Source organism: Gavialis gangeticus, unplaced genomic scaffold (genome assembly GCF_001723915.1).
Source record: "Gavialis gangeticus isolate Ggan-Ray unplaced genomic scaffold, GavGan_comp1, whole genome shotgun sequence".
Classification (NCBI taxonomy): domain Eukaryota; kingdom Metazoa; phylum Chordata; order Crocodylia; family Gavialidae; genus Gavialis; species Gavialis gangeticus.
In genome coordinates, this window is record NW_017728993.1 from 18,687,859 (window position 1) to 18,702,846 (window position 14,988).

General features: G+C 38.2%; 1 protein-coding gene across 2 annotated transcripts in view; it reads left to right on the plus strand.

Annotated features, from left to right (window-relative positions):
* Positions 1–14,988, plus strand: part of FAF1 (Fas associated factor 1) — a 338,217-nt gene that overhangs the window by 229,276 nt on the left and 93,953 nt on the right. For both annotated transcript variants that reach the window (XM_019501327.1, XM_019501328.1), the window contains exons 11-12: positions 1,456–1,519; positions 2,474–2,555. In XM_019501327.1, coding sequence (XP_019356872.1) covers positions 1,456–1,519; positions 2,474–2,555 — 146 coding nt within the window. The remainder of the gene's footprint in view (positions 1–1,455; positions 1,520–2,473; positions 2,556–14,988) is intronic.

The following is a 14,988-nucleotide window of genomic DNA, read 5'->3' on the forward strand; positions in this document are numbered from 1 at the left end:
AAAAAGGTTGAAAACCCCTACCTCAGATAATCGGAATTTTTAGATACCCGGCACCCCGCTTTACCCCAGTCGTGCTGGTTAACACAGCTTTTACTGTAATTGTTCAAGCAATAATAGGAAAAATAGCCTTAATTTTCCGATTTATCCCACTATTTATCGTCTCTGATGCTGTTAGGAGGGCATGCCGTATTTTTCTTCTCTCCATCCTTTCTTAGTTTTATATCACTTATTGCCATTTTACACCAAGGAAGAGAAACAGCATAATACAGTATGGAAAAAATGTATCCAAAATGTAATATTTAGCAGATGTGAAAAAAGCCAGCAAATAGCTATATTAGAATTGCCATATCAGTTTCATATGACTATTGTTAAATGCTTCAGAGGAAGGCACTATAACCTGATAATTGGCAACTATGGAATTATCTTCTCTTGGGGGAATTTTTCTCTAATCTGCGCATTTAGCCTATGCTTGAAGTATAGAAGTTTTAATATCATGATAAATAACCATCTGTTATAAATGTAGATATACTTATTAGCTACCTGAGTTTCAGTGAGGTTTTTTAAAAATCTGACTAAAAGTTTAGCCTCATTACTTTGTGACAATGAATTCTACTTGTTAAGTGCGTGGTGTATAAAAGTAAATATTTTACCAGTGTGTAAGAGCCTTGTAATTTTATTGGGCGATTTTTTTTTTTTCCCCGTGTATTGCGAGATGGGGTAAGTACAAGTACCCAATTACCATCTCTATGCCATTAATTAATATTATACCTTTATCAGCATTGTTATCTTAAGGGCCCTGCTACATGTTCAGAATTAAAGCTGGGTAGAAACCAACTATAGATTTGTTACACATTTTCAAGCACTAACTGTGGAGCTGGTTGGTTCTTTATAGATGGGTAGTCATTTTAATTTTGTGATAGCTACTTTGCATGTGTGGCTGGTCTAAATTTGTTGCATTATTAACCAGTTAAATAATAAGTGTGTCATGTAGCAGGGACCTTAGAGTCAGGCTGTGATCAAGTTATGTCACTAAGACATATTGCTGAAATTTATTTTAAGATTCCTCGTAAGTATTTAAACAAAAAAAAATTCTCATTAGTAAAATGATGTTTTGAGTCTTCTAAACAATCCCCTTATTCAAAAGTTAAGGATGGATCCAGAGAGAAGCTAAAATCCAGCAATAGTGAGCCACCTTCAAATACAATGTGGAATTCTTCAGGTAGAATGACCTGACTTTATGTAACTACCTTGAAATATCATGGTCATCCAAAGGCCCATCATCCCACCAAGTTATTTCAAACAATTTACATGCCGTATCCATGAGTATTTAAGAAGTTATAAAAATGAAAAAAATCAAGGGAGTGATTAATGGATTCTTATTGCTTGCTTACTATTAAAAGCTATTTCTCCCAAGTGACACTGATATATGGTTTTCATTTGTTCTTATTTTTTAAGTGCCAGAAAATGCTGAAAATGAAGGAGATGCCTTATTACAATTTACAGCAGAATTTTCCTCAAGGTAAGGTTAGGCTATTAACTGTGTAAGATGTGTAAGGACACTGCTACAATATCACTGTAACATTGAAGAAAATGTAAGTAAAACTAAATATATTTAAATATTACTTTATCTAATCAAAGGCATTTAGGGCCAAATTTTGCCTCCCTTGTGATTATCCGGATGGGACAACTTGTAGCATCAGGTACCACTCAACATGAGCAAATGTGACAGATTCTTTCCTTACTTAACAGGCCACACAAATTGGCTATCATTACTGAATTCCGTAACAGGAAGATAACTGAAATGCTGACTATAAACTGTAGCACTGTTAATTTAATATATATGAGCTCTTACAAACTGCAAATCCTGTTACTTCTGAAAAATAATGTTTAGTTGCCACTAGAGTGTTATGAATAATTAAGTAGCTGAAAAAAAAATCACTGTTTTAAAATTAGTAGCCTCTTGCTTTTGGAAATTTATATATGGATCTTGAATCATGCATTGTTAAGCAGTTGCCTTATTTCACCATGCAAGTGTCATGGTGTTCCTTTCTGGCAGCCAAGGAAGTGATTCCTGTGTATATTTGTATGCTTAGCCTTTTTTGATTCTGTGTGATGAAATGCTTTCTGTGTATTTGGATTATTAGGATGGTGTTAAGCAAGGATAGCACAATCCACTTGTAGGAATGTAATATTAAGAAATTGTGCTTATAATTGCTTAATAGTTTCAACATCCAACAGGTTCTGAGTACAAGCAGTTATAAAGTTCATAAGGTGAGCAGTTACACTGAAATATGCCCGATTGGTCATTTGGATCTGTTTGGAAGTTCAGAGAGCAGAGGAGAAAATAGTTGGAAATGTAGTAGTATAGATTTTAAAGAATTCAGTTAATGCATGATGTAAAAGAAATATGGATTTGGAGTTGGAAAACTTTCTCTCTCTCTTTTCAAATTAATTGCATCTTCTTTTCAAATAGATACGGTGATTGCCATCCCGTGTTTTTTATTGGATCACTAGAGGCTGCTTTTCAAGAAGCCTTCTATGGGAAAGCCAGAGATGTAAGTGTGTGTTCAAATGACCTTGTTTAAATGAGGAAGAAAGTGGCAAAATATCTCAATCTTGCTTTTGAAAAGGCCAGATAGGATATGGAATTCTCTTGTTCGTTGTGTTACTCTTAGATGGTTTTACCATTTAACTAATTGCTTAAAATATTCATCCCACATACATTTGCTATTGCTTTTGCTTTGTTTAGGACTGTTCATGCTTACATAGCCAATTCCAGGCTTTGATAGCTCTGGCCAAAGTTCCTCAGATGATCTCTATCTGTGATGATAGAGGCTTTTTTTCCCTTTAAATGTTGGTTCCATATCACTCTGTCACAGTCTGATTGCTGATGAGTTCAAAGTTTTATATCAGCACCTCTTTTAACTAATGGCAAATAAAACTGTACGTTTAAACAGTAAAGTCTGTTGGGTCAGGAATGTGCAGCCTTGTGTGTTGTACAGCATTTATTTGACAGATCAGTATATGTTTTACAGTTTTAAATTGAAGTTTTCTGTTTAGCTTGGTGGGCACCTTAGGTTTTGGTTGTCCTGCGCACACTTGCAAAAATAGTGTTTTTGTTAGTATTTTATTAAAACGGTTTATGAGAATTCACTTTTGCCATCAAAAGTGGTTAAAAATATATCAGTATAAAATCAGAGAGCTCTTTATTAGCTGTCCTAAATATTATTTTATATCTCTTCTAACGTAGTATAACCTTAAGACATTTCATCTTCAAAACACTTTTCATATGCTTTTTTACATGTAGGGTTTGGAAGCCAAATTGTATTTCCAGTATGTTGATGGTGGGATCAGATCAGTCTTATGAGGATTGTCTGTTGTATTTAAAGCTTTGTTATTTTAAATACTTTTATTAGATTTTTTAAAAAAAATAGTTGTAATTTTTTTGTACAAAGCTGAACTGCATCCACTTTTAATTCCATTACAATGTTTTGAATTTTTAGTATATGAAATAAGCAAAGTTGATATTAATATATCTTTTGCAGTTTCTTTTCTTCTTGAAAAGAAAATGAGTAACATTTTATTCTGTTTCTGGTAACTCAGTTGTATAAAATGACTGGAAATATGATACTTTAATTAAAAAAAACCGTTTAAGAAATTGCAACCTGAATATCATGTGGTCTGATTTATACTATGGAGGGCACTTAATTTTACCAGGGCAACAGATGAGCTTCAAGCATCAACATTCTTCACTTGAAGTGAGAAATTGAGTTCCAAGAGTAAATAAAAACAAGATTGAAGGTTTAAATCCTCTGCTAGGCTTTTTGAACTTATATACTCATTAAATGTTTATTGGAGTGGTGGGATTACGAAGGATTTGGGGAGCTTCATCAACTGGTATATAGTTAATCACTAAGTAAAACACTACATTTGATAGAGTGTTTCTCACGATGCCACACTCAATCCATCTTAATGAAAACTGCTTCAAACTGATTTAATTTGAAAGCACTTGGCAGTGAGAGTACTCAAAGATCTTAGCCTTTTTCTTGAGGAATTCTCAATGTTGTCCAGAGCAGAAAGTCTACTGTACAATTCAGCTTCAATGAAGCAGCCATCAATAACCTGTTCTTTCCTATCTAAAATGTTGAGATTTCCTGAAAAAATATAAATAAGTTTTATGAATTCGCAGTCTTGTGGCAGAAATATTTGAGAGAGGTTTTTAAATGAATAAAAAATTGTAACTCATTTAAAGAGTTTATGAAATAAAAGCGTATTTTGTGAGGGAAATAGGCATTGGAGCTTTTCTTTAATTCTTAATGTCTTTCCCTTTTCTGTGTTGGAAAGGATACCATTTATAGTTAAGTTTCAGAAAATGTTAACTGCAAAAGAAGCTAGTATATAAAATGTATAATGGTCTCTTTTACTGACCATCTTTATGATCTGGTTTCTTCACATTGAGTCTTTCTATAACTAATATTATGTTAGCTTTTATTTTAGTGCAGTGAACTTTCTCTCCTTTGTCACTGATAATATCTGTTCTACCTATGAAGGGAAGAAATGAGTCAAATTCTGCCTTGCTTTACAGTTTGAAGATGGGATCTGCATAATGTGTGTCAGGTCAGATTTTGCTTCATAGTGGGCATGTCTACACATGCAATTAATGCAACTGAATATACTCCGGCTCAATTTAAGCCAGAGTAAACTAATTTCCATGTCACTGTCCACACGTGTTTAAGCATAGTAATTTACTGCAGCATAGGTTAGTACCTGTGTCTGGCTGTATACTGTGAGTTCGTTGACAAGAGGTATTTGCATATTTGATAGAAAAGAAAGTCATTTTGTTTTTTGGTCTGTGTATTAGCAGGGTTGAAGTGAAGAGAGGAGACACGAGTGTATTAAAACCAAAAAAGAATTGTGTTCATGTGAAGTGCTTTCTTAATTTATTTTACCACTTTGTATCAGTCTCAGCTTGACCTCACTATGATGGGACTAACTGTAGTTCAAATGACTTCTATATTATAGGAACAGCTAGATTAAATACCACAGAGGACGTATAAAAACTTTAAGATGGATAATTTTGAAATAACATACCACTGGTGAAGTGTCTTCCTGTTTGCAAACAATGTTGATTGCATTGTGTCTCAAGCATCAGGATTCTGTCCCTTAAACATGCTGATCTTACCTAGTGTGTAGCATTGGGTGTTATTGTTATTAATATAAGTGCCTCAGATCTTTCTTGAATCTTAGTAAGCTCTTTGCCTGAATAATATTAAAGTATTTTCTCTTAATCAGTGTTTGTTTGCCTTTTGGTTTTGATTTATATACCTCTCTGTCCATTGACTTTTAACAAATATATGAAGCATCACTCGAAGTGCAGTTCTTTATTGGCTTCTTCTGATATTATACCCATGCATCTTGAAAATGAACCCTATCTTGTTTTCTAGCTCTTACCTAGCTTCTCATCTGTGTCAGAACTCTATCCCTCATATTTGAGTACTTCGTTTTCTAAATAACTTCTTTTGCATTTGGGAAATTCACATACATTATATTTTACTGTCCCTTCCTGACCCACCATCTTGCTGATTTCCTCAAATAATAGTTATAGGTCGAGGCAGCAGAATCAACTTTTGCATGAATTTTTCTAACATATAATGTTTATCAGTGTGATGTAAAGCGCTCTCTCATTACTATTTTAACTAGATTACCTGGTATTGAAATAAGATTCAGAGATCTATAGCTCTCCTGATTGACCCTCAAAGCAGTTTTTATAAAGTTAAATACAACTTCCACTACTCGTCTTGCATAGTAATTAATTTTAATAATAGATTGTGGGCTAGATGCAAGAAGGACATAGGAGTTTAAAAGTTAGGTATTACAACACATGTATTTTGGGTCCGATGGCCACAGAGTGGGAAGTGTTAGGTGCCACTTCAAGTCAGTATGCAGAGAGAGAAACTATAGACAAAGCCAAGAGAAAATGTCTTAGGACAATGTCATGTCCCAACCTCCCTTTAAAGCCACAGGGGCAGTGGCAGGGAGCAGGGGTGACTCCATCTTCTCTGCATCCTAAAATCCTCTCCTGGAGGTAGGTGCCTGTACACTTTGTTTCTGGGACTAAGGAGGGTCACTTTTTTGTTTTCAAACAGTGAGGAGGAGGAGACTGAAGTGATAGTGTTGGTGTCCCCCTCTCCCTCCCCTTACAGCATTAAAGTGGTTAGAGCACTCACCTGGAAATAGGAGACCTGATTCCAGGACAGTTTCTGTATTTTATGATCTCCCTCTCTTCCAGGTGCTGTTCTAACCACTAAGTTATAGACTCATACTCTGCTTGTTGTTCTCTCGTGTGCCTGTTAATTTTAGTTCTTTTTCTACACGTCGGTGTAGTTTCTACACGTCAGCATAGTAGGAGGGATTGGAAATGCCCACAGCCCAGAACAGTTAGGTGGTTTGGGGATTCTAGGGAGGTGGGAGATGTGAGCTTGAATCTTATTAGGCGGAGGAGGAAATTAAAGTCAGACCTTCCACATCCTGGACATGTGTTCAAATCACTCAGTTGTTGTATAAAGAGGATACACAGCATCAGTGGCACCTCCTACTCCCCCAGGCATGTGTTAAAAGCCATCAGTGGCCACCACTGCATTTTGTGAGGAACCTGATCCTGTAAGTGTCTGCCGTGTTTTCTCTGAAAACATGTATTTGGTCAGGCTTTTCACGGGACTTGTACTGAGGAATTCCTAATGTCTGGATCTCAAGAAGTCATGTGTGAACAAAGGGACACAGGCTCTTCAGCCTTATCAAGACTGGACAGTTCAGGACATGTACAGAAGTGCAATGCTAGACACCTAGGAACTTTTCAATTAAATGGAAATGATGGAATTTATGCACTTCCCCAGTTTCAGGTGGTATCTAAGCAGGGTTGTTTCAGAATTGCAGTTCTAGATTTAGGCACCTACATCCATTTTTGTTAACTAGGACCTGTACATTTTATTGTTAGTTCTGCCACTTCATTCCTAAATCATTTAGCATCTCTTTCATTATTGCGGATTAGCAATTTTACTGTAATACATCAGTTTCATCATCTGCTTTTTTAAAACCACAATCTTTTCACATGGCCGCACTGTAGTCATCTGAAGTGATAACTCTGTGGAAGATACCTCTTCAACATCCTCTCTACTGAAGACTAAGAAACAATTCTCTTTGTTTTTCCCTCTCATCCTCAAGTATGTGCTATTGCGCTTTGCGGTGACCATTTACATTTTTTTTGGCAATCACTAGTTATTTAGTTTATCATATAAAATGCTATTAAAGATTGAGGTATTACTCATGAAAGCAAGGTTTTCAGAAGTGGTAAACACTCCAAATCCCATTTGAAGTCCATAGGAACAGCAGGTGTTCTCTCTCTCAGAAGATTCATCACAGAGGGAACAATTTACCAATAGTCCTACAGATTCCAAAATCTGGGGAACATATTAGAAACTATGTAGCCAATGTACCTGCCTTAACAGAGATTAGCCAAAGGCTTGCATCTGATGTCCATCCCTAAGGTGAACCAGAAAACCTACTCTTTTTGTTGAGATCAGTTTTTTAAATATTATTCAGTGAACTTTCTTGATTGCAGGTGTACATTTTTTGTGTCCTGTATCTTTGCTTGTTTGTCTTCCTTTTTGTTATGACGAATGAATTTATTTAATTTGGCATTGTATACTGTATTACACCTGAAGGCAAAAGTTTTCTTGTCTTTGTTTTTCCATAGAAAAACAGTTTCAGTAGAAATTTTTGTTTCTTGTTCCCCAGACAATGCCTATGAGCCTTTCTTTTAATATGAGAGATTTTTTTTAAAGAACAAGATACAGAAGAGTCTTTATCTTGTTCTTTAAAAACCTCTCTCTCTCTCTCGCTTATTAAAAGGAAGGCTTATGTTACAATATCTATAATATTCTCTGTGTAATGATTACTTATAAAAATTGCATTATATGAAGTATGTCTTAATTTGCTGAGTTTTAAGGGCATGGAAGAAGGAAGGCTTCTTATAAAGTGATAGCTCAGTGTGGTAACTAACGCTCTTACCCACCTCCTGTTTTGACTTAAGCCACATAAATAAATAGGAAATTTAACCTTCTTAAAACTTTCCTTAGTCCTCTACTTCTTGTGCAACTTTTTTCAAGATGCCAAAATGTAGAGCAGTAGAGTAAATATATTTGAAATGTATTAGAGGGTTTTACTGGCTAATTGCTTTCTTATCTCCTTACAAAAATGTTTTTCCATCCATATCATCTAGGGCTGTGATCTCATCACCTTATTTTCTAAATAGATTTTCCTGGGTTTTATTTGGTTGGTAAATTTTCAGGATATGATGTGGTTGATCCAGTAGCCAACAGTCTTCCATTTAATTTACTATTTTCATATTGCTGTAGCATGATGCTCTGGAAGTCTACCATGTTGGAGAGGAACAGCCTTTTGCATGTGATATCAAATGAGGCCTTGAACATTTGAGTTCTCTTTAAAAAATGGCTGAATTTTGGTTTGCTAAGAGTTATGAAACTGTTGCAAACAATCTGAGTTTTTGAGTTTCAAGTAAAGTGAGTTTTTTTGTGAAGTGCATTCACATCTGTCAGAACGAAAGATTGTATATAAGTGAGGACTATTACATTATAGTAATAAACATCCTTTTAAATTTAAACTTTTAAATTCTTGGTTTCTTCTTTGAAGAATTTGGGTTTTCCTCTTAGCCCCCAACAGTGAGAACTACAGTAAGAATAATGAGAAATCCAGTAGTAAATTTCTTCTACCGCCTGCATTATGGAGCTAGATGGTTCTCACTGATGGCACATGACACAACAAGGAGCAATGGTCTGAAGTTGCAGCAAGGAAAGTTTACGCTGGATATTAGGAAAAGCTTTCTTGCTAGGAGGGTGGTAAAGCACTGGAATGGGTTATCTAGAGAGGCTGTAGAATCTCCATCCTTGGAGGTTTTTAAGACCTGGCTAGACAAAGCCTTGGCTGAGATGATCTAGTTGGGGCTGGTTCTGCTTTGAGCAGGGGGTTGGATTAGATGTGACCTCCTGAGGTCCCTTCCAGCCCTCATTTTCTGGTGCTATGATTCTACAAGTCACATTTTGCAGTTTTGGTAGAAGATGTTGAATGTAGGTTATCAATATGAAGAGGTATTTGTTTGGTAACCTGTTTGTGAGTACCTTGTTAAAATTACTTACGAAGATATATGAACATAATTGATTCATCTATAAGCATGATCAGAGCTTAAGCAATGCCTGTAGCACCCTGAAAAGTGAGAACCTCAGAATCCCAATTGTGTTTGTCCTTCCCTGCTGTTTCATGAAGAGAGGAGAGTTAGTGTCATTGTAACCTAGCGTGACCATTGCTGGAATACGTAGTCTGATGTCTACAATTCAAGAAGAATATTGACAAATTGGAGGCAGTTCAGAAAAGAGCTGCAAAAATGATTTAAAAAATGGAAAACATACCTCAGTGTGAAGGATCTGAGAAGCCCTAACTGTTTTGTTCAGAGTCAATGGGGTTTTGCAGCAGCAGGCTGGATAAACCCAGCTTATGGGCAGCCCAGGTCAATGCTCCTGACCCAGTTGTTGCTGCTGTTACTGCCTCTCCTAACTGTCCGGCTCCACCCACCCACCCAGCATGTGGTGCAGGCAAAGCCCCTCTGCCCACTTGTGCCATGTGGCCGGTAAGCAGGGAGTGGTGGTGGTGGCAGTGTCTGGGCCCAAAAGTCCATAGGCCACATCCAGTGCCTCTGTGGGCCCATGGACAGATCTAGGAATTGGAAATGGGGGTGCTGGAGACATGGTTGGTGTCTAGTGGGACTGCGGCATCCCTGTGGGAAACACGTGCCGTGGCAGCAGCTTCTGGGGACTTCAAGTCCCTAAAGCAGGTGGGACTCCCTCCCCCATCCCCTGCTCTTGGCATTCCCGCTCCTACAATCCCTCCCTCCCTGTCTCCAAAAGAGTTTGCCTGGGGTTTGCCTCTGGCCTCAGGAAGAGAGGACCTGCCCACTACAGCTGAGCACGCACTTTCCACAGCTGACCCAGGGGCTGGGGGAGCCCCTGGGATGCTCTTGCCCCACTTCAGTGGGAGGTTTCTGAGAGTGGTAGTGCAGGGCAGTGGGCTTGATGGCGACAGTGGTGGCAGGTGTGTCCCTCCTTCTGGTCTTCCCATGTGTTGCCTGCTGGCTGGGAGCAGGAGCCAAAGGGAAAGACTGCCTGCTGCCTTTGGCCTTCCCTGGCCCAGCCCTGCAACTAGATCCCATAAGCAGGTGGGGGAAATGCAGTGGAGAGGGGAGGGAGCAGGAACCTGCCTGCTGCTGCCGAGCCTGGCAACCTGCATGGCTGCTCCCCATGACCCCTGGCTGGATGAGGACAGGACCTAGCCTGGGGCTTCCTTGAACTGTGGGTCAGCTGGGACAGTGTCAGTGGGGTTCCCTCTTTCTCACCTGCTCTCTGCTTGAATCCCCTGGGTATCCCATGCCAGCTATGCTTTCAACAGCATAGGGGACCCAGGCATCCTGGGCTATGGGGAACTGGAGGCTCCAGCATGTGACCTATAGTGTGGAAGGGGAGGGCAGCTGTGCCACTGCACCCCCCTCCCCCCAGATCTGTGCTTGCATAGGCTGTGTATGGTAGACCTTGGTTTAGCTGATTTGAAGTAAATGTTAGAAAAAGACACCATCCTAGTCCACAAAATACCTAAATGGGGAATAGAAATGTGATCCTAGAGGGACTCCTCAATCTAGCAGGCAAAAGTATGAGGTCAAACTGGTGGAAGTCAAAGCTAGGCAAGGACTTAAAACGAGGCCCAAATTTTTACGTAAGCGTGAGCATCTTACCAAGCCTTGTATGCATTCTCTGTTACCAGCATTTTTTTTAAATTAAGAGTCTATCTAAAAGTTACACTTGTAGCTTAGTGACATAAATTTGGGGAAGTCTTATGGCCTGTGTTACATAAGGGGTCAGGCTAGGCGATAATGACAGTGGCCCCTTTTTGCTTTATAATCTATTAATATATGAATCCAAGGAGCATGGTGTAAACCAGACAGTTCTTAAGAGTAACAGTCTAGTTAATATTTCTTTTTGTTCAGCCTTTTATGTCTGCCGTCTTCCTGAGTTGGAGTCATTTGAGTCCCACATTTCAGTTGATGCCATAGATGTGGGAATTAGCAACCCGTAGCTCGTAGCGTATTTTATTCTCACTGTCATATGTAATACGAGTGCATAAACACAAGGCCATGAGTCCTAGTTTTGCCCAGGGCTAGCTGTGCAGTTTCAGAAGAAATGTTTGAGTCTTTCCCAGTTTCTGGCTTAGTTTCAAAGAGGGCTTAAGTTCTATTTAGGAAAAAGAGATTGTGTGTGTTAGGATACCTGTTTGTGCTCAAGGAAACTGTTAAGAATAGACCATAACGACACTAAGACTACCGTAGATGGATGGATCAGATTGTGCACTTGAAAGGCTTAGAAAATAGAGAGCATGTCCCTTTGTTCATTTAAAATCAGTTCTTACTACACAAAGCCCTAGGCTGAAGGAAAAAGGAGGATCTTGATTGAGGAGACCTTGCAGTTGGAACAGATACTAATGCCCTTATCAGTACTGCTGAGTAAACAGCATATCCCCTTCAGGCCTTATCCTGAGAAATGCAAAAAATAGCTTTCTAGGTCAGCAGTTTTAGCATTTTTTTTCATGCAATATTGTTATTACTCTTGTGATATATGTGTTTTTCTTTAAATCTCTAGTTCTAAATTCATGCTGTTAACCTAGAATCATAGTTTACTTTCCGTAGAGAAAATTTTGGGTATTCATGAGTTTGAAGAAAACATGACCTCTAAAGGCTACAGCACCAGAAGGCAAATTTTAAAGTTCTAGTATGTCTTAATTCAAAAAGTCAGGTAGTTTATAAAGAAATCTCATAATTGCGAAGGGGATGACTAGTACCATGATTTTGAATGTTTGAGATTTGCGGTAATGAATTAACTTACAAAAAACGCGAGATGAAGGCTCTATTATGTGACAAGGATGTGGTCTATTAGATTTTTAGTCTCTTCTCAAGGGTTATTTTGAAATGTGCAAAACATGATAATTGACATTGAAAAGTTGACATTTGTAAATCAGTGCCACTCATTTAAGACACACATTTCCTTTCCTTTCTCCTCATCCAGTGTAATATTTAATAAATATTTCCTTTCTTTATTTTGGAAAGGAGTAGGATGATGCTATCCTGCCTGACAGCAGTACTGAAATACTACTCTTTAGTAAATAGGAAGGGTGTCAAACAGCAAGTTAAGCATTTTTGCACCAACAGATCCAGATAATTTGCATCCAAGAGTATTAAAAGAACTGGCCAAAGAGCTCTCTGAACCTTTCATGTTGGTAAAAAACAAAACGAAACAAAACCAACAACCAAAAAACCCCCAGAAAAAATATCCCTAATGTTAGAACATGGACAAATTCTAGAGGACTTGAAACAAGCAAAGGTTGCGTTAGTATTTCAAAAGGATAAATGGAGTGTCACAGGAGACTTCAGATTAGTTGGACAGTGGGTGCATCTGTGCGAGATGCTATTGCACAGTCGTTACTGCACATTTATTTAGTATTTGTATTAGCAAGTACTAAATAAATGTGTAGTAAGTGGAGTTACTGCACGGTAGTGCCAGCGAATGCCTTTTAAATGACCCTATCACGCAGTAGTGTAATAATACTGTGCAATAGCATATTAGCACTGTCCATGCTGTGACATGCTACTGTGCATTATTTTTGGCCATCGCTCAGTCAGTGTCTTGTGTAGATGTGCCCTGTCAGTAAAGAATGAAAAGACAATAGCATCATTAATGAAATTTTGTAGAAAATTTGTCTTGTCAAACTCTATTCACTTTTTCATGAAATTGTAAGCATAGTTTACAAAGGTAATTGTTTTGACATCATAAATGTGAGTTTCTGTAAAGCATTTGATGTAGTTCTGCACAGGATTCAGATTTTAAACAACTAACTTTGTATAAAATCAGTGCATACCATATTAAATGAAAATGAAACTACTGGAATTAAAAGTTAATTAACTGATAGAGGTCAAAATCTGACTATAAATAGGAAATCATCAGCTTGAGGAAATATTTCTAGTGGGTGCCCTACATGTTCTGTTCTTGGGCTAATGCTGGTCAGCATCTTTATCAGTGATCATGAGCAAATATAAGATTGGAGAGAGTGTCCTGGAGTGACTTAATGGACCTTAATTGAAGAACTTAATAAAAATAGTAGATAACCAATTGACTGTGAGTTCCTGATGTTGTAGTTAAGAGGGGGAATGTGCTATCTAGAGGTATAAACAGAGGAATATGTCAGAGTAAAGAAGTATACCCTCTCTACAGTGTTAGTGAGAAGAGACTTCAAGGGCCATCTAGTCCAGTCCCCTGCAGGAATGCTACTCCGTTACTGGAATACACTTGTTTGGGTATCCACACTTAACTTTTCATTATCCTCTTTGGGAACTACCCAGAAAAGAAATGCAGGGAAGTGAGGTCTGAACTCAATCTATTATTTATCCAAGGATATATAAAAGGGTGGCCTTAGTGAGAAGGAAACAAGGAGGGGCAGAAAGTTCCTATACCCATGCAGGGATATTGGTGCTACTAGCCAAATGGTAATACAAGATGTACATTTTTAAAGCCTTGTTATAAGTATACACAGATAGCTCATACACACTTGTGGGAGGATTCATGGCAAATGGTAACTGAATGGCCACTGCTGGACTGGACTGGTTGCTCTATCAGTTGCTGTATGGACTGTTTGCTATATAGACATTTGTGGCCACAAAATGGTTCAGCTTCCAGGTCCATGAAGTCTTTGGGCTCCCTTGTGACTTTTAAGGAAAGTATTAACTGTGATAGGTGGTTTTGAAACGTGGACTTCTGTAATAGGGACATCATCTAGACTAATATGAACATAGGAATGTCCCACATGTCCCTAAAATTAAACGCCTGCATTATTCATTCTCACAGCATTATTAAAGTTCTGCTTTTTCTATTTAACTCCAAAATTAACAGCGTCTCCTTCATTCCTTCTAAGTTTGTGTACAAAAGACATGAACTTTTCTCAAGAGTCACAGTTGTTTTCATGAAGCAAACCTAAATAGATGAACAGTTTGGTCCTTTAATTAGTTAACCAGGCTAGAGTAGTATTTTCACAAATATCTAAGGGTCAGATTTTAAAGGTACAGAGTAGGATTTTCAGAAGTCCCTAGCTCCCCATTGAAATTGTTGAAGGTTAGGTGCTTAAGTGCTTCTAAAAATCCCACTAGGCATTGGTCTGATCTTTAGGCACCCAGATCCCTTTAAAAATTGTCCCTTAGTGACTGAGTGCCAGTCCCATTCATATCAGTAAGTCTTTCATTTATGTACTTTTGAAAATCTTATGCCCCACTGTAAATAGCAGTGGTTCTTCTACCTAGGGCATGATTTGGATAAGAACTCCATACTGCAGTGGAGGAGACAATGCTTCAGTTATCTTGCTATCCCAAGAGGGCCCGTAGATGATAGATGTTTTACCAGTGAAACACTAGGGTTTTCCTTAGCACACTTGCACAGAGCTACAGAACTTCTCATTACTTCATCTGAGGATCTTTGTTAGTTTTCACTAACAGAGTCTAACTGGTAATCATCTCGGACTCGCTCTTTAAAGACCTAGAACGCATTCTTGACATGCATTATAGGCAACTGTAGCTGAAAGGCTCGTTGTAATGTTATATTAGTTATAAACAGGAAAAACTGTAAAATCTGGCCGTGGACATGATGTTTTAGGGACTTCCTGAGTCACAAATACTTGGATGGGCGGAGGAGAACAGGATGGGGTTTAACACGGACAAGTGTAAGGTGATGCACCTGGGGAGGAACAATCGGCACCACACATACAGGCTGGGGAACTCCCCTCTTGTCAGCACGGAGGTGGAAAAGGATCTGGGAGTCATTATTGACTCCA